This window comes from Neopsephotus bourkii, unplaced genomic scaffold (assembly GCF_033783945.1).
Source record: "Neopsephotus bourkii isolate Nb327-2 ecotype Australia unplaced genomic scaffold, CSIRO-AGI_Nbou_v1 NB_52, whole genome shotgun sequence".
In the NCBI taxonomy this organism is placed as follows: Eukaryota; Metazoa; Chordata; class Aves; order Psittaciformes; family Psittacidae; genus Neopsephotus; species Neopsephotus bourkii.
This window is the reverse complement of record NW_026900569.1, coordinates 1565258-1583850: the sequence shown is the minus strand read 5'-3', so window position 1 is coordinate 1583850 and position 18593 is coordinate 1565258. Positions and strand designations below refer to the sequence as shown.

The 18593-nt window shown below is 50.5% G+C and overlaps 2 protein-coding genes across 2 annotated transcripts; one reads left to right on the top strand and one right to left on the bottom strand.

Annotated features, from left to right (window-relative positions):
• Window positions 1-3369: 3369 nt before the first annotated feature.
• Window positions 3370-5206, bottom strand: KCTD16 (potassium channel tetramerization domain containing 16). The gene is made up of 2 exons (XM_061348231.1): window positions 4906-5206; window positions 3370-4638 (listed from the first exon to the last, which is right to left on the bottom strand). The coding sequence occupies exon 2, from the start codon at window positions 4333-4335 to the stop codon at window positions 3370-3372; it is 966 nt and encodes a 321-aa protein (XP_061204215.1). The 5' UTR covers window positions 4336-4638; window positions 4906-5206.
• A 6483-nt stretch (window positions 5207-11689) lies between these two features.
• On the top strand, window positions 11690-17174 carry YIPF5 (Yip1 domain family member 5). Its single transcript, XM_061348151.1, has 6 exons — window positions 11690-11805; window positions 11982-12092; window positions 13560-13732; window positions 13865-14010; window positions 15258-15439; window positions 16081-17174. The coding sequence occupies exons 2-6, from the start codon at window positions 11992-11994 to the stop codon at window positions 16241-16243; spliced, it is 765 nt and encodes a 254-aa protein (XP_061204135.1). The 5' UTR covers window positions 11690-11805; window positions 11982-11991; the 3' UTR covers window positions 16244-17174.
• Window positions 17175-18593: the final 1419 nt, after the last annotated feature.

Sequence of the window (18593 nt, the reverse complement as noted above, 5' to 3'; positions counted from 1 at the left end):
TGGGGGCAGTAGCACTATGCAGACAGGGGCTGCTGTGCTGTTTTCCCCACACCACCCCACTGCCATGTCACACGGTTCCTCGCTGCTCCACAGACACAAGCACACAGCCTGCCCTGTCCCTGATCTGCTCTCTGAAGCTAAAGCCTCCATTCCCAACCTGCTCGTCTGCTCTTCTGGCAATCACAGCATCCACGTGCAGGGCTGTCACCACAGCCTGGCAAGGCTGCAAGACTGGAGCGAGGCAAAAGGAGCTTGTTTGTAGGTTATGGGAGGCGGTGAAAAGGAGTGTGCTGCTGCGACGTCAGGAATGGGGCCAGGCTGCAGAAGGCTGAGCCAGCCCATATGCTTTAACACCCTCCGCCCCCAGCACCACATTTACCAGATGTTCAAGCACACACTTTTGATTCATCCCATTGCAAAGGTTGGAAACATGTAAAGATGAAGATCCAAGCACAGGCTGTCACCCTCTCCAAAAAATGAGAGTGTTTGGAGATGAGGTTTTACTTAAAGATCATCAAACCAGGGGAGGGGGCAGCACCCACAACATGGTTCAAGTCTGAAACACAGCCTTTGCCAGCATGGAGTTTGAGTAAATGTCTTTGACATAGGAGAAAGTGGAGGGAAAGCAGATGCCCGAGCAGAACCTCACCTCCTTTCCTCAACCCATATCCACCTGTGAGCAGGAGCAGGCTGTGCCTCCTGCCCATCCACCACGCAGGAACTGTGTGTGCCTCAACGCACTGTTTGATTTCAGCTGTACCACACCAGCACCGCCTGCCTCAAGCCCTGTTTGAAGCTGGAGTGGAGCCGAGCGGCGCTCCGAGGATTGCAGTGTCATCCACAGCCCTTCCCAGCAGCCACGCAGAACGGCTGCGGGTTCCCTGCACTGGGCTCCCTGCGTGCCCCGTGCTTCGGGAAAGCCTCCTCCCCAGAGAGCTGGAAGCTCCATTAGCCTTAATAGCACCTACATTTGAACAAGGGGAGAAGCTGTCATACAGCATTCATCGTGCCGTTCTGTTAACAGCCCACACTGTACCCATGTGAGCTGTTGCAGGTTCCATCCCCTTTGGACCATCTGATCTGCTTTCAGAGGGATCTGCACATGAAGAATGCTCTTCGTATTCGTGCCAACCGCAGGCATCTACCTTCTGAGCAGCTTTTGGAGCACACAATGTATTTGGTGTATCAGAAATATATTCTTCCCTCTATTATTCCTCCTTCCTCTCCCTCTTCCTCCTCCTCCTCCTTCCTTTCCCATCTCTGAAGACTCCCTCTGGCCATGCATCTCACAGGAGTCATGCCATGTCTCTGCACAGGCCACCTCTGCATCTGCCTAACCACTTGGATAAGACACCTCCCGTGCTTAGGCCCATTAACCTGCTCACAACAGCCTGATGAATTAATGCTTCTGTAGACACAGTCGGCAGCTTCTAATTAAGTAACTATGGCTAAGCAGCTGCAGAGAAGTTGTAATGCCACCAGAAACCCAGATGTCAATTTTATTGGTCCTCAAAGTTTCAAATGCAATGATTTGGGGAAACTTGGTATGAACTGACATTGGGAAACGTGGGAAGGGGGTTCTTTCCCTCCCGGGGCGTTCTGAGCCAGCTCTCAGGCTGCAGCCAGACCCCGGGCACGTGGCTGGAGAACCTCTGCAGCCCACCAGCAGCTTCAGAGCCAGCAGCCATGGCACGGAGCGCAACAGAGCGAGGAGCATCGAGCTAAAAAAGAATGGTTTGGCATCACGGTCGCTGCTTTTGCTTTTACCTGGGGAAGGACCCTTTGGAAAACCCATCTCTGAAACTGCAGCAGTGTCAGAAGTCCACAGAACCGGCATGAGCCAAAGGCAAAGCCTGTTGCACTGGGTAAGGGTTTCCAGGAACCTGAATGGGATCGGGCTTCCCCTGCACTGGTGAGAGAAGATTTGTGACACCTACTCTAGACTCCCACTCTCCAATGCTCCCAAGGCACCTCTGGGTACCCAGCCCTGGCTGGAGCAATGTGGGAGCAAACCCTAAAGGGATTCCTAAAGGTAGGAATTTGAGTAACACAAAAATGGAGCCTGTGTTTGCTGACTCATGCAAACCCCACTTCCATCCCCTTCAATAAGCAAACCCTGGTGCTCACAAAGAACTCATTTTTTTTCTGATTCTATATACAAATGCTAACACAATTTATCCTAATCCATTCCTTTAACTACAGTAATTCTCCTCTGAAAATTTGTACAAGACACTGCGATTTCAAGCAGGAGAAGCCTAATAACAGAACTCATCCATCGCTGTTGGAATATAAGCGGATCCATGACCTTAGAACCATTTTGCTAAGAAATCCAGCTAGAAAACTAATTTTAAGTAAATCTATGCACGTCAGAAATACAGATGGCTTCAGGATGCTAACTTAAGCACCATTACATAAGCAGCTCAGGGCTGCCTGTTGAGCCCAGACACCAGAGTAGATGGTGCTGACTCCGGTATCACACACAAACTGTTCACTTCCCAATACATCTTTCATCCCAAACTTTTGCCATCTCTCCTTGGTACCAGCCTGGTCCCGGTGAGCCTCGCACACAGTGCCCATGGCAGAGCACCACCTTCCCCAGCCCTGCTGCCAATGCAGCCGCTGCCTGAAGCCCATTTCTACCAATGGGCTGGGAAATGCCCCATCCTTCTCCCTCCCAAAATGAAAATGGAGGAAGAGCCACATGAGCCTCTCAAATATTTAAGCACAGCAGTTGTGGAATGACGTTCTGGTATGGAATTATAGAATCAGAACTACCCTGGAGTTACCATTGGTAACGGTGCCTCTACCTGAAGAGCAACTTAGGAAGTTAATGAGCCTGCCAGAGCTATCAGGTGAAATCACCACAACATCATGCGATCCGCTGTGACTGCGGGAAGCAGGGCAGGTACTGCCCATTCTGAGGCCAGTTTGGTTCTCACAGGGGTGTTGCATAACACGGCACAGCAATCGCATCCTTCTGCCCCGAGCCCTCATTCCAGAGCACCCCGGCTGGCTCCGAGGAGGCTCCCTGTGGAAAAGCAGCCAGGGACGGGATTTTGTTTTCCCTTCCCTGCGGGCAAGCGCTGACAGATGGCTTGGCTGACTGCGCCTGACTATTACCAAGCAGCCATTACCTTTGGAAATGGAATCCCAGCTCAAGACTTTCTGTAATTAACTCTGCAGGGTCTTCGCAAGGCTCAGACTCCATCCCGCGCCGCCTCGAGAGCGTGCGGGGCGCTCAGACGCGTGATTTACACCGGCGGAGCAGGAGCACCCTCCAGCCACAGGGCTGGGTGCTTGCGGCAGTCTGTGCTGCCACCTAGCCAGGACCAAGCCACCGGGCTCGGCCTTGCCTTACACTGCGAAAGCTTAACCCGAAGCATAACCCCAGATCTCAGTGAGCCTCAGAGCGCGGCAGGCGCTGGGCTTTGAGAACGGTACGGTCAACAGAAGGCAGCAGCTTAAAGCAGGTCGTATTTCCCTCAGAAATGGCTTGTACTTACGGTAGAAGACATATTCGGTGTAGCTGGACCAGACCTTGTCATCTGTGTACTGGTTGACAAAGGAAGCTGTCACCGAGGAGTTACAGGCCACCATGTGGAATCCACACTCGGATAACATGTCGAAAGCCCTTTCCAGGTGCTTGAACTTGAGATAGAACCGGGAGGTGTACCTCTCTGGAGCCCTGTCTGGGTCTCTGCTTTCATTCAAACTTTCTCCAAAGACCTCTTTGACCAGAGCAATCCTTCCACAAACCAAAATCCTCGGGACCCTCCTGAATTTGGCATCTGCTTGACTCTCCCTGCCCACAGTGCAGGACCCCCGGTACCCGATGGTAATGAATCCCCACTTGCGATCAGGCGGCAAGAGCGACGAGGGGGGGCATATTCTTGTGTCACTGCCTTGGGAGACCTCTTCATAGTCACTGTGGCAAAAATCATCAGGGCTTTGCTGCTTGTCATCGGGAGTCAGGAGTTTGACCAAGTCTGGGAGCTGGAAGTACTCGGCCTCCCTCTTGAGCCTGCCCTTCTCTGGGAAGTGGTCAGGCAGAACCACTTGCTTGTCCCTGAGATAGTCCAGAATGTAGCGGAAAAGGAAACCGTCTCTGTCGATGAAGAATCTTCCCTTGGAGTCCTTGGCCAGATCATTGGCCGTGTCTCTCTTTGGGGTGAACATCTTCCAGAGCAGGGAGTGAGGGGTGCCAACCAAGGTGGAATGGCGAGTGAAGTAAACCTGGCCACCCACATTTAGCTCCACGACCTCTGGGAAGGAGTGCAGCCCCGACCCCTGCTCTCGAGAAGGAAGGTAAGTCCTGCAGTTGCCACTCAGAGCCATCGTACTTCAAAACAGAAATCAGCAGCAGGAAGCAGCAGGACTATCAGTCACATTAAAGAGTAGAATAAAGCTTCCAACACGGAGGAGAAACAGGGGCAAAGGGGAAGTGAGAAAAGAAAAACAGCCAAAAGGTTTGGTTAAAAAAAAACCCAAATTGTCCATGAGTGACAGGGAGGCAGAAGTGGCTTCTACCCTAAGCCACAGAGGCTGGAGAGCAATCACTTCACGAAACGCAATCACATTACATCTTCCAACAAAGCCATCAAAATCAAGGTCAAGCCAAGCCTATGGTTCTTCATGGGTCTGTCAAAAGGGAAAACAAAACAGGACACAAATTACGCTTTTAAGCATCACAGAAGCTGCATCAGAGAAAAGCAGCCCAGTTTAGAAAGCCAAGCCAGGTCTCCTGCTAAATAGGTCTGGCATCTTGCAAGTTCTACACTGCTTTTTCACAATCACTAACAAAGGAAGGACCACATATGACTCCACCGATTAAAGGAAAATACATCATCTTTAAGGAAACATCTCATTTAGACATGCACATGAGGGAACAAGAACACCGAGCCTTACCTTGGTTACAGTCAATGCACAGCTCTTGGGAAGGAAAGCAAAATCTCAAGACACTCAGAACACACAGACAGGCACACAGAGTCCAGCGAGTACGAAATCCGATCCCAGCAAGGGGCAGCAAAGGCAGGAAAAGTGCTCTTAGCAACATCCGTGGAGGTCTCAAGAGTTAACCCGAGTCACAAGTTAACCGTGGCAGGTGAGGACAGAAACCAAAGCACACAGCACGACGGGGAGAGCAAGAAACCCCCCCAGCAACCCCCGAGTGAATCAGACGGGGCTCGGGGAGCACGGGCCGGGGGGGGGGGGCGCGTTCCGGCAGCCTCAGATGACTTGCAGAAACCCTGCAGCCGGCGCTAAGGGCTGCGGGGCTCCGGCGGCTCCGCGGCGGGCGGCACAGCCATCGCCCCGCCGGGGCCACGGGGGCCGGGGCCGCTCCGCGGGGGTCCGCTCCCGCTGCCGGCGCTGCGAGGCTCTGCTCGGCTCCGCGCTGCTCCGCTCAGCGGCGCGGGGCCGGGAGCGCGGCGGGCGATGCCGATTGCATCATCTTAAAGGAGTCGGGCCGGGACCGGGCGAGCGCCGGGGGCAGCCCGCGGACAGCGCCAGGACCGAGACAGCGCCGGGCCGCGGCCGCCCCGCTCGACTTCGGGTGAAGTTCGTCCCGCTCCGCTCCGTCCCCTCCGGCCGGCAGCGCCCGTCCCCCGCCCGCCCGCCGCCCGGACGTGCCTTTGCCGGCTCCGCGCAGCCACCGCCGCGGTCTCAGCCGGCGACGCGGGCGGGCGGGGCGGGGGATCCCGGCGGGAGGGGGCTCCCAGCGCGCCCGCCCGTGGCTGTGGGGCAGGACCGTGGGTTCCCCCCGCTGCTGGCGCTCCGCATGTCCCCGGGGAGGGCCGGAGCCCCCCGAGAGCCGATGCGGGGGCGCGGCGGGAGCGGTCCCGCACCCCCGTGCGCTCTGACGGGAGATGGGGACGGGGCGGGGGGAGCGGTCGGGGCTCCGCGCGCCCCCCGGCCCTGCGCGCACCCGCAGCGCCACCTGGCGGCGTTGGGCGATCGCGCAGAACCGGCCCGGCGGCTGCGAGCGGGCGCGGAGCGGAGCGGAACCGAACCAGGGAGCGGGCGGCGGCGCCGGGACCCGGGCGGTAACGGCGCAGCCCCGGGCCGGGAGGCACCGAGCGGCCGCCGGAAGGAAGCTGTGAGGTGCGGTGAGGGGCTCCCCGCATCGCGCCCGCCTCGGCCCCCGCAGCCGGTCACAACCGCACCGCACAGCCCAGGTCTGCGTCCACACGCACCCGCTCCGACAGAACCAGGTTACTGGTGGGGATGAAGATGGAGCTGCTCGAGCAGTTCAGAGGAGGCCACGGAGCTGCTGCGAGGGCTGGAGCAGCTCTGCTCTGGAGCCAGGCTGAGAAACCTGGGCTGGGGCAGCCTGGAGAAGAGAAGGCTCCTGAAGGGGAGACCTTAGAGCAGCTCCAGTGCCTAAAGGGGCTGCAGGAAACCTGGAGAGGGGCTTGGGACAAGGGCCCGTAGGGACAGGCCAAGGGGAATGGCTTGAACCTGCCCGAGGGGAGACTGAGCTGAGCTCTTAGGCAGAAGCTCTTCCCTGTGAGGGTGCTGAGGCGCTGGCACAGGGTGCCCAGAGAAGCTGTGGCTGCCCCATCCCTGGCAGTGCTCAAGGCCAGGTTGGACACAGGGGCTTGGAGCAAGCTGCTCCAGTGGAAGGGGTCCCTGCCTGTGTCAGGGGGTGGAGCTGGAGGAGCTTTAAGATCCCTTCAACCCAAACCAGGCTGGGATCCTGTGATTCTATAATAAATACAAGCATTTCACTCAAACCCTAACCAAGAGCTGGAGGGGCAGCCTCAGAGTGAAATCTGCATGTGAGGAAGCCCCTGTGTGCAGCCTGGCTTTGCTGACTGCTGAAGTTGCAGATATTTCTGTGAGATTCGTCTGAAAACATGGCCATAATTTAAAAGAGTAACAGTGAACACAACCTGCTGGTGCCACAGGCACAACTTTTAATGCTAACGCAGGAAAACAGTAATTTTTGCTTTCACAGACTTTTCAAATTCAAATGTGAGAGCTGAACAATCACGCCCTCGAGTTTGACCTCAGGGGTATGGTCAGTGAGGGGCTTTAACACCTACAATGAGTGGTGAAACACTGGCTTCCTTTGAGAGCTGGTGCTGCCCCTGTTCAAAGCAAGGAGCATCACAGCAGCTTTTCAAATCCTGGACGTATTAATGCTAGTTAACATCCTGTGATAATATTTATATCAGTTTTCATAAAGCCAGGGATGCTACAACTGGCAGGGCTTGAAGGATCTGCCCAGTAAAAACTGATCCTTGTTCAAATACGCCCCTTGTGAGCCCACAGAATGGTCATGATCCAAACCACGAGGCAAAGAACAACCTGGCAGAAGGCTTGGGGGCTGAGTGGAGACAACTTGGTACCTCTAATATGCAGATGGGAGGTCATATAAAACCTGTGACTCCTGACAAGCTTGTGTGCAGCACCCTGAGACCGTGTGAGGAGCTGATGCTGCCAGATTGAAGCTCCCAGTCTGTTTAAAAATTATAACCCTTTGAAAAGAACAAAACCTGTGGAATTTTGATCACAACAGCGTTAGAAATGCACCTGCACTTTTCAAATAATAAATGAAAGGAATTCAACACCTGCTTTTATTTCTTTACACCGGACATTCCCATCATTTTACTGTAACATAATTTCCTTTGATGGAGTATTTCAGTAATAAAAGCATCCCATAATGCTTCCCAGCTCAGTACAAGCCATTGGCCAAATCCATCAGCGTTGCAGCCGCAGGAGAGGGAAACCGAAACACTCTGTGCCCCACAGGTAAGGCACATCAGGGCCGTGCAGCCGCAGCTCCCATGCAGCTCCATTGCAGAGCTCTGTGGCTCTGTTGGGAAAGGGAAGCAGCTCCCGTGGAGGGGAAGGTGAACAGATGCTGTACAGCCTCCAGCACAGCGAGGGGAATATTCAGCCTCAGCTGAGGTGCATGTTCCAAAGTCAGAGCAGAGCTATCCTTAAACCCGGTGCACCAGCGACGTGACATCATTCCCAGGGCTGAGGTCACTCCTGATGTCAAAGTGCTAAATTAGCATCCGTGCTTTCAGGAATCATGGCACAACTGACTCCATCGCGTTCCGTGGGTGCTAAAAAAAGGTGTCCCAGAAGAGGCAGCGGTGAGTGTTAGAAAGCAAGGGGAGTACCCAGCGAGGTGTGCAGTAGCAACGCTATGTGTGCAGCTCCCTTCCATCCTGCGTATCAGTACACAAGCTATAAATACAATCGAGTCGCCCATGTGTCACGAGCAATAGGAAGCTGTTTATCAGCATTTAGCAACTCCATGCAGACACTGAGGAGCTCCAAGCAGCACCGACTGGAAGTACCAGAAACTGAAGGAGTAATTCTGGAAAGAAAAAAAAAAGAAGCTAAGTTGGATTTTGAACAGAAGATTTCAGCTAAAAAGCCACATGGGAACTTTCATCACTCTGGGTGGATTTTACACACAATAATTCACAGAAAAGGAAGAAAGAAAACCCATACTCCCAGCTCTAGGCTTCTGCTTTGGTTCAGAAATGGTCTGAAGGTGCCACCCAAGGATCCTCCAGCCACATCTGCTGTAACAGCCAGCTCTCCTCAGCAGTCTCCAAGCTAAACATGGGGCCAACACAACATTTTGCCAGGGCAAAACTCCTTCCAGTCAGAGAAGAGCACACTTCCCGAGCAGGGTGGCATGGCAAAGGGGAGAAGAAATGTCTGACCCCTGTGGATGTGCTGAGACTGATTCGGGGTAACTGTCAGAGCAATGTAAAGGGCCAGAGCAGCAGAGCCATGTCCTGCAGGCAAGTGCCAGTGTTCCAGACAACACTTCCACTCCAGCCTCCATCCATCACAAAGAACAGTAACAGAGCCCTGGCAGGAATAAACACCAGGCTCTTGCAGAGCTACGAGCCTTCCTGGGATGGAGCAGTCTTCCCATCCCTCAGGTACCCCTGGAAACCGAGTTCCCATGAAAGGAGCCAAGCAAGAAAAAGTATGATACTGAGCTAAAATAGCACATTGTCCTCTGATCCAGCAGTGTGAACTGCACATGGTGCACACCTCGTCTGCTGCAGTCCAGCAGCATGTGTGAGTCAGAAGCCCTAACACATCCTCACTTTGAAGAAGAGGCATAAAGAAACACTGAATGTGAGAATCTCCCTTGGAAAAGGATCTGCTGGCAAAAGAGCAAGTGCCACAAAGCAGGGCTTATTAACAGGCACATAGTAAAGCATTATCCAGGTTTGCCCTTGATCTTTAATTCATAACTTAAGTGGATAATGCATTTCCATCGCAAGAAGTCAAAGGCGCAGCAGAGCTCTCGCAGCTGCTGCGCGCGTGAGCACGGGCACGGCACGAGGAGGCGAATCCAACAGGACACACGCGACAGTGTGTTTTCCATCACGCAATGTACAGAGTGTGGGCACAGCTTCTGCCAAGGAAGCTGTCCCCTCCTTCTGCCACACACCAAATCCACAGCAAATGCAGTGTGCAGCGTTCTAGGCTTTCAAAACCTCACAGCAAGGGAAAAACCCATGTTCCACCGATTTAGATCACGATCGCTGGGCATCTGGTAATGTTCTGACCCAGAACTCAGATATCCAATGCTGACAAATCCTTTCACAGGCACTGTTCAACAAAGCCTCCCGCTGTAAAAACTGCCCTGGGGGGCTTTGGCACTGCAACAGACCCAGCACGTACAGGGGGACAGAGACTTCGTGTGCTCACAGCAGCATCCCAGGACTAAACTCAAACAAATAATGGCTGTTTTCAACCACCCGTCTGTAAGGGACTCCCCTTCCTTCTTGCACTTTCTGCCATAGCAAAGCCTGCTTCAGCAGGCTTCCTCCTCCCTCCTTTCTCCCACACTTCCAGAGTTGTTTCAATGACACTTTTACTCAGAGTGTGGTTCAAATTATTCTGTTATTAACAGTGGTGTAATTTCAGTGTTACAGGTAAAGCAAAGTCTGAACCTCCCTGGATAGCACTGTCATGACCTCAGCACTGTGTAACCCGTGTTAGGAGTATCTTTGCTCTTCCCATCTTGGAGCCATTCTGGCCTTTTGCAAAGCCAGACCCCCTGTGCAGGTAACCCCTTAACTATGACACTGCAGAACTGGAGGATTGGTGCCTGTGGAGGTTGTACCTCTTCAGGCAGGGCTGGGTGATCCAGGCTGTCCACTGACACCCTTGCCGGGTCCCCCAGGAAGGCAGCAGTGGTGTGGCTGCAGTGTCACAGCTTCCCTTGAACCCACAGGCAGGTCTCAGGCTGCACCCTGAATTTGTCCTGTAAAGCTGGAGCAGATGAGACCCTACAGCAACGCTGAGATGCCCAGCGCAGAGAGGACTCAGCCTAAGCTGCCAGTAAAATCTGATCATCTACACAAATCCCCCCAGATTTCCGGCCAAAGAGCATTTCACCAGGGGATCACAGTCCCAGAGCCCACTGCCTGCACCTGGGTCTCATTTGACTGTTCAGTGAACTGGAGCGAAGTCACAGGGCTCAGCAAGGGGCCAAGTCATCAGCATCACTGCACGCTCTACGGGGCTGCACCATGGGATGTGTTCTGCAGGAGAGGCTTGGAACAGACCCACAGCGACATACAGTGAGCTCACCAGAAGAATAAATACATGACAGTTTGTACCAGAATAACTGTCCTGTGTCCTGGATCTGAATGAATTGAAATGGAGCAGCACCCACCACCATGCACTCGTCCTGAAGTGTCAGAAACTGCTCCCTACTCAGAGCCCAGCAGTGCACGCTCCTGGCTTCCTGTGCCCACCACAGCACGTCAAGTACTCAACACAGACAAATTCTATCTCTCAGTCTGAGCACAGCCTCTGCATGAGCACAGAGGAGCAAAATGGTGAAACCAGGGGGATAAACAGTGAGTGAGAAGGGACTGTGAAGGAAAGGAGCTGCTTCACATCAGTGTCCTCACAGTCCCAGTCATTCTTCTCCATTCCACAGTTTTCCCAGCAACTAGAGTTTGTGAGGGTCAGGCAACACCTGATCTTTAATGATGCCATGCAGATCCATGGCTTAGCACATCTTCTGTCTGGCTTCAGGAATGTTATTTAATGAGGACATGTGTAAGGATAAGGAGGGCTAACACTGATTGCTCACTTTCCCCTCAGCCTGCTCCCTCTCCTTCAGTTTCACATCAACGCTCCCACCCAGCGCACACGCCGCTGCCTCTGCATCCACACCGGTCACGGGGAAACCACTCCCATGGGAAACAACCACGGGAGCTGCGGCCTGGGGATAGCGGCAGAGCGGCTGACCGCAGATCGCTGTCACCCGCCCTACGTAACACCGGGCTCTCTCAGGACGCGAAGCAAAGCAGGGAATAGAGGCACGGACTCACGCTGCTTTAATGCTCACTGAGATACGGACACAAGCTTATTCTTTACACGTATTTTACAGCCAGGGTTTTGCTTTTCTTCACATTTCAGGCCGCACAACGGGAGGCAGCGGTCACGAACGCCAAAGCCTCAGCAGTAACACCATTAACAGCGCAGGGACCGCGCCAGCCGCAGTGCGGGTGCTGCCCGCAGCCCTGAGCGGACCGACCGGGCATTCGCACAGGCCGGGGCCGTGCCCCGCGGGGGGTCCTGCAGAGCGGGCCCGGCGCTCCCCCCGCACCGCCATCCCCCGCGCCGCCGCCATTTTGCCCCGCGCCCTCTCCCCGCGGCAGCGCGGGGCCGCCACGCAGGCAGGGGCGGGGTCTGCGCATGGCCGGTGCGGGCGCACCGCCCCGCTGACCCCGGAAGCGGTCGTGCCGCGGGTGACACGTCGCAGGGGCCGCGGCGGCGGGAGCGGAGCCGGGCCCGGGGCTGTCGGTGGGTCCGCGGGTCGGGCCTTGGGGCGGCTGCCCCGGCCGGAGGGGAGGCGCGGGGCGGCGGCTGCGGCCGGGCTGAGGGAGGCCCCGCGGCCGGGTGGCGGAGCGCTCGGTGTCCCGGGGCGCTCCCGCCGGGCCGGGCCGGGCAGCGCCGCGATCCCCGCTGCTCTGTTGCAGATCCTCTGCGATGTCCGGGTTTGACAGCTTCAACACCGAGTTCTTCCAGACGAGTTACAGCATCGATGAGCAGAGCCAGCCCTACGAGTACGGCGGGAGGCCCTACGGCAAGTAAGGCCCGCTCGCCTTTGAGCTCGTGTGCCGCGTCCTGTGCTGAGCTGAGCTGGGGGGGAGGGGGGGGTTGGTCGGGAAAGGGTTAGAATCCGGCCGCCCGGTGTGCCCTGTCAGTGGGTTCCTGCTGCTCTGCTCTATGAGCAGCATAACTTGTACTCTGTAAAGGGAGGAATAAAGCAGTTGTGTGTTGAGTACTCTGTCTTACGCGTTTTAAAGCAGAGATTAGAAAATGGAAACAAAGAGTATGTGGGCTATTTTGATTGTAAGCGTAATCTTTGGGAAGGGAAATGCCAGTGTTCTGTAAGTCCATCTGCAGGCAGTAAAACCAGCTTCAGTGTTCCATAAAGGAGCTGGCAATGTCAGGCGTGGTTCCTGGGCATCAGCAGGGAAACTGTGGCGAATGCTCCTCAGCCAGGGCAGCTCCGAGGAGGTGGCCGCGAATATCCAGCCCCAGGCTGAGGGTCTGGATCAGATACATGACCTGTGGGATCCCTGCAATAGATGCAGCAGGGCGATGCCCATTGGTGTCCTGAAAGGGGTCTCAGTGCTGTGCTGAGCTCTGCTGGAGCAGGGAGAGGAAGGAGAGCGAGATCTGGATTTTCCTTCTGCATGTTTATATTTTCATAGTTAAATGTTTTGGAAACATTTACCAGAATCTCTGTAGTCAGACTTGGAAATGATTAATGGCGAGGATAACTTAGGAGTTTGTTTAGGAACAGAGGATAGCTTTGATTCAGCTTAACCATACCAACATATGTATTTTTATACATGCAACATTTATAATAGAAAGTATTCCAAAGGCAGGATAACTTGATTTGGTAGTACTTAAGACTATGTGAAATAGAAACTGAAAATCCTCGTTTTATCCTGCCCTGCATCATGTCCTGTAGGTCATTACATGGTTAATGTCCATACCATTCTTCTTGTATGCCTGACACACGTGATGCTCAAGGGAAGGAAAAAAAACAGCTATTTTCTCTATTGATTTATTTTTACTATATTCCTTTTTTAACAAAAAAGTGTCACTGTGAAAAGCTTCCTTCTCTGACAGTGAGTTTGTAAATAGACTTTCTAAATAGCAAATCCATGCTGGTGTCGGATGTCAGTAGTATTTAATGGCCAATATCAAAATAAGTTTGAGATGTAAAATTTTACTACTCTATTACAACCTGTAGTAGGGATTCAGTCAATGGATAATGCTTGTTTCTCCAGGCCTCTGACTTGAAGCCAGAAAGCAATATAAGTGTGTATAGCAAAAATCATCTCATTTAACTTAACAGGGAGGATTTGAATGATGGATGCGACTGTGTGCCCAAAAGGCCTGGATCCAAGTAGGGGATCATCTAATGTCACTTTATAAAATGAAGGAAGGATTGGTTGCTGTGAAAAGAAGCTTTGCTTTTGCAGAGAGGTGTTTAAAATACAGTTCTGTGCCTGTCCGTGATCCAGTGTCGTTCCTTGCAGGCAGTATGGAGGCTACGAGTACTCTCAGCAAAGTGGATTTGTCCCTCCCGACATGATGCAGCAGCAGCAGCCTTACACAGGGCAGATCTACCAGCCAACACAGATGTACAGCTCGACTTCAGCACAGTCTTTTTATGGAAGTAATTTTGAGGATGAGCCTCCTCTATTAGAAGGTATAACTTATGCTCTATGGCTGAAATCCAGAACTCTTCCCAGTTTGGGGATAAGCTGAGTGAAGCAACTGGGGATGACAGGAAGGGCAAAACTGAAATGAATGTGCATAATTCTTTTCATGTAACTTGTAGAATTGGGGATCAATTTTGATCACATCTGGCAGAAGACACTAACAGTGCTGCACCCACTGAAAGTAGCAGATGGCAGCATCATGAATGAGACTGATTTGGCTGGGCCAGTAGTCTTCTGTCTAGCATTTGGAGCCACATTATTACTGGTAAGATACTCATTGCCAAAGATTCCTGTTTGTGTGTTAATATTCTTGGAAACACAGGGGGAAAAAAAGCCAACTTACCTGGTACGTCAGGGATGACTTTCATTATCAAGAGTCAATCTGGTGAAACACTTGTAAAGTGAACCTGCTTTCAGTTGTTTATGCCTGTTACTAGGTCAGCAGCTTTTTTTAGTTGAGCTTAATTGAAATAAGATTGTACTTTAATGACTCAGAAATGTCAATTATGAAATGACAGAGCAGCAGCAAACGTCTTCCTTGTCACTGAAGTAATTATAGTTAAAACAAGCTCTTTTCTCTGAATGTCTTGAGGCACCACATTTAATTTTTGCCAAAAATTTTGCATTGCTATGACACGAACACAGTGGTTTGGTACCAAGGGGACTTCAAGCCTACTCTAATAAGTAACTTTATTTATGGAAACTAGGCCAGTAAAGTTAATGAATATGTTTCTAATAGATACATTGAATGTTCTTTTCCTGAGAAATTATTGCTTTCCCTGTGTTTCCCATAGAGCTTGAGGAAGGAGAAAAGTGGGTTATACATGAACTTGATCTGGAAGTCAGTGGGTAACAGAGCTCAAAGCCACACATGGTGGTAGCTTCAGTGGCCGCCTGGTCCTGTATCCCTACAGGGTGCATGCTGCTGTGTCCGTGCAGTTTGGTGTTAGAAAGGAAGCATCCATCTCATTGGAAAAATGGGTGAAGACAGGATAGCTGTGTGTTAAATGACACGTGTGCTTTCTACGTACCTGTTAGTAAGCAGAGTTCCCATTCTGACTGTTTAGAATCTCCCTGTTAGTTCTGCCAGCGGAGTCTGTCACAGTTTAAGACTTCAGCTCTTTTTTTGTTAAGAAATCTCCAGATTGCAATTTTTTAGTCCTTCTACACTGGTTCTGTAGAGGTTATTATACGCAGCCCACGTGAGAAGTTAGTTGATTGAATCCTGAAGAATTCATAGGCTTTTGGAGCTCAGATCAAAGCATAACAGTTCAGTCAAACTCTGTTCATCAAGATACATGAAGTGAGTCTAAGTGTACTTCTTGATGGCTAGAACATACGGGCGTCCTGGAACTCAGGTGGTGGGAAATCCAAATCTTGATTTGGATATAGGGGTGGGGGACAAGGGAGAAAGTGCAGATGCTCTGTGAACACTCTGCCCTCATCCCTGTGTTGGTGGGAAGATGTTACTTGTTCTGGTGACTAACCTGCATTGCTCTGCTTGACTTTCAGGCTGGTAAAATTCAGTTTGGCTACGTGTATGGCATCAGTGTAATCGGATGTGTAGGGATGTTTTGTCTCCTGAACTTAATGAGCGTGACGGGCGTCTCATTTGGCTGCGTTGCCAGTGTCCTTGGATATTGTCTTCTTCCAATGATCCTACTTTCCAGTTGTGCAATTGTGTTTTCCTTGCAGTAAGTACATAAACTTTATAATCTGGTAGTAGGTTCCTCTCTTGTGAGGTGGGGAAGGAAGTTATTAAAAGGAATTTTCAGAGGCAGTGATGAAGCTTCATAGAATTTGAGTATGACAGGAGCCTTTAGTAAGTATAAAACCATAAATATTGACAGTCTCCAGGTGGATAAAAGGTATGTGAATACTGGCTTTATCTAGAAGTCAATCACCAGCTTTTAAATACGTAGACTCAAATAACAATATTGAGTTTGCTCTCACAATTCTATATTCAAATCTGTCAAATCGATAAAGTCTAAAAGTAATCATCATGTAAGGTGCAAATTTGAATTTGACGGACAGAAGATCAGTGTGACTCCTTATAGCCATGTGAAATTAGGGACTGAAAAGAGAACTTGCTCCAGTTACTTTACTCACTGCTTCTACATTTCATATGCACAGAGTTAATTTGGGGCATTTTTTATGCTGTCATAATTGAATAATATCATTCTGAAGTCTTTAGTGAAGCTATTTCATTTGATGTCAACTATGAAAGCTGAAATTTGTCTTAGGATCTGTAAGAGGTGCTGCGAGGAGCCCAGTTACAGCTCCTCTGAGCAGGTATACACAAGGCCTGTATGATTTCTCTTTATTCTCTCTGCAGGGGAATGCTGGGGATTATTTTTACGGCTGCAATCATTGGCTGGTGCAGCTTTTCTGCTTCCAAAATCTTTATCTCTGCCTTAGCAATGGAAGGACAACAGCTCCTCGTAGCATACCCCTGCGCGCTGCTGTACGGGGTCTTTGCTCTCATTTCCGTGTTTTGAACAGACTGTCCAAACTGCTGGACTCCTGTGGGCCAAAATGGAAACATCGACTTGGGACATGCACTTGGACCAGAAGCAGCTGCAAACAACTGTGTAGTGTTGCTGTCACGACACTTAGACCTGGTTTGAATCATCTGGAACAATGAAAACAAATGTCTTGTGTTCACTTTTTTAGGACTCCGAATACTGTTTTCAATTTACCTGAGGTGTCTATAGCTTTAATAAGTGTCCATGCTTCTCAAGTTAATGTAATTTCTTTCCCATTCCTATATCTTTAGACAAGTAACTTTTGGTTATTTGAGGGCTGTGGGGTTCATTTGTTGGGGGGGAGGGGTTGTTTGTCTGTTTTGATTTGTTTCTAGGGGACTAAGGGAGGGACAATGGTTGCAGTTACAAACGGATAGATTTTCATCCAAAAGAGTTACCAGAACTGCAGGTGCTGTAGATCTGGGGTACTCTGAATAAATCTGCAGTAATAAAGAACCTCTTTCCTGTCCCCTCTTACCAAGAGCAAAATGCACAAATGAACAGAAGCAATTAGACTATTTTCTGTATTTTAACCAATATCTTCTGAAACTCCTTGGTCTCATTTATTTGTTCATTTGATGTGGTATAGTATTTCAGGATTTAAAATACTTAAATTACAAATTAGAAAACATGGTTAAAAGTTAAAGGGACCTGTGATTCTATCACACTTGAAATAAGAATACATTTGGATGTCTGAGTAGCTATATGTTACCTTGGATTTCTGAAGATGACTTCAACTAGAGTTTCTTCTCCTGATGGTGCACATACTAGTAGATGAAGAGTAATCTCTTTTGCAGTACTTCCAAGAAAAACACCATTTTGAAAATGTAATGCTTGTCAGTATTGTAGTTACTGTAAAATAATTTAAGGCATATTGATTAAATTTTCCTTGAATTTTGAAAAAGGTGGTTTGATTTTTTTTCTATCTTTCTTTATTAATGGAGTTAAGTTACTGAAATAGAAACTTCATTACTGAACCAAATATCTATTCAAAACTCTACAGTTAGTGGATCTGGTCTTTGCTTCAGTCACAAACAAGAATTATAACCTGGTTTGGGATGTTAGTCACAAGAATTGTAAGTGTGGGAGAGCAAAAACAGTTGTTCTTCACATGAGTGCTCCATCTCATTGACTGTTCCGCAGGAGTTAGTCTGCTGTTCCTCTGTCACATCCATGGAGTGACCTGTTCACAGACTCCAGGAGCTGAATGGCCGGTGATCAGTGTTACTTTAACACCTTCTGGTAAGACTCGAGGTGTGGGTGCTGCTTCAAAGGAGAGCTTTCATCTGTAGTGATGTGGGAGTGAATGATTTCAATGGCTCAGCACCTGTTTTTCACTCTTCCCTTCATCCCGCACCTTCTCCTGAAAGCACCTTCCTGGTGCCACAAGGTCCAGAGCCAGCTTTTGCCTGTGTCACTGGGAGCTGTGGGCAGTGTCCTGGGTCTAAAGCCTTTAAGAACCAAACACTGATGCACAGAATGTTTCTGACTTGCACTGTGTACTGTAACTGGTTGTTACAGTGAATTGTACAACTCGCACACAGGGAACTTCAATTTCCTTCCAGAATGAATTGAAGAGCCCAGATAATTTTCTACTTTGCTATGTTATTAAAACTTATCATCCTAAATAAGCGGTGAGTTGATTTCATTGAGCAGAACGTGCTTTACCACTTAGCAAAATGGCAAAATGTGTTGCTCTGTACTTGGTAGGATTCTCCACATTGGTGGACCACCTCTGTCCTGGTGCACAAAGTTCTTACTCTTTTTAATGAAGAACATTACCTGCAGGTGGAGCAGTGTCCTGTGTTTGTGCAAATACATTACAGTGATTACCTTTTCCAATGAGGCCTAATTAAATATAGAATTGTTCTTGTCGGTGTAAAAGCTCACATACTTTCTCGAGCACACTGGGTTCTAATATTCTAGTGAAGCTGGCTCGTTAAGCTTACCTTGCATAAACCAGTGTGGTTTGTTCCTTGAAGCCTGCACTGATGCTGTAGGTGTCTTCCACGGTGATTACTTACAGGTCAAACCACTGGTAAAGAACCTTTCCTGTCGCCACAGCATGAGCAAACAGTGTGCAGGAAGACTAAAATTGGCTTGACTCAGTATGGCTCTGGCAATGCAGCTGCTGAGGCTGCCTGAAGAGGTCTTTATTTACTCAGGTACATGCTCACAAAGCCCTTGTTCCAGCAGTAGAGGATGCTGCTCATCCCACTCAAGCAGTGAGGTTTCAGGAGTGGTTTGTGTTCAGCGCATGCTGGGGAGTTTAGCAGTGAATTCCTGACTGTTCTCCTGGGGCAGGGGAGAAGTGGATGGGAGT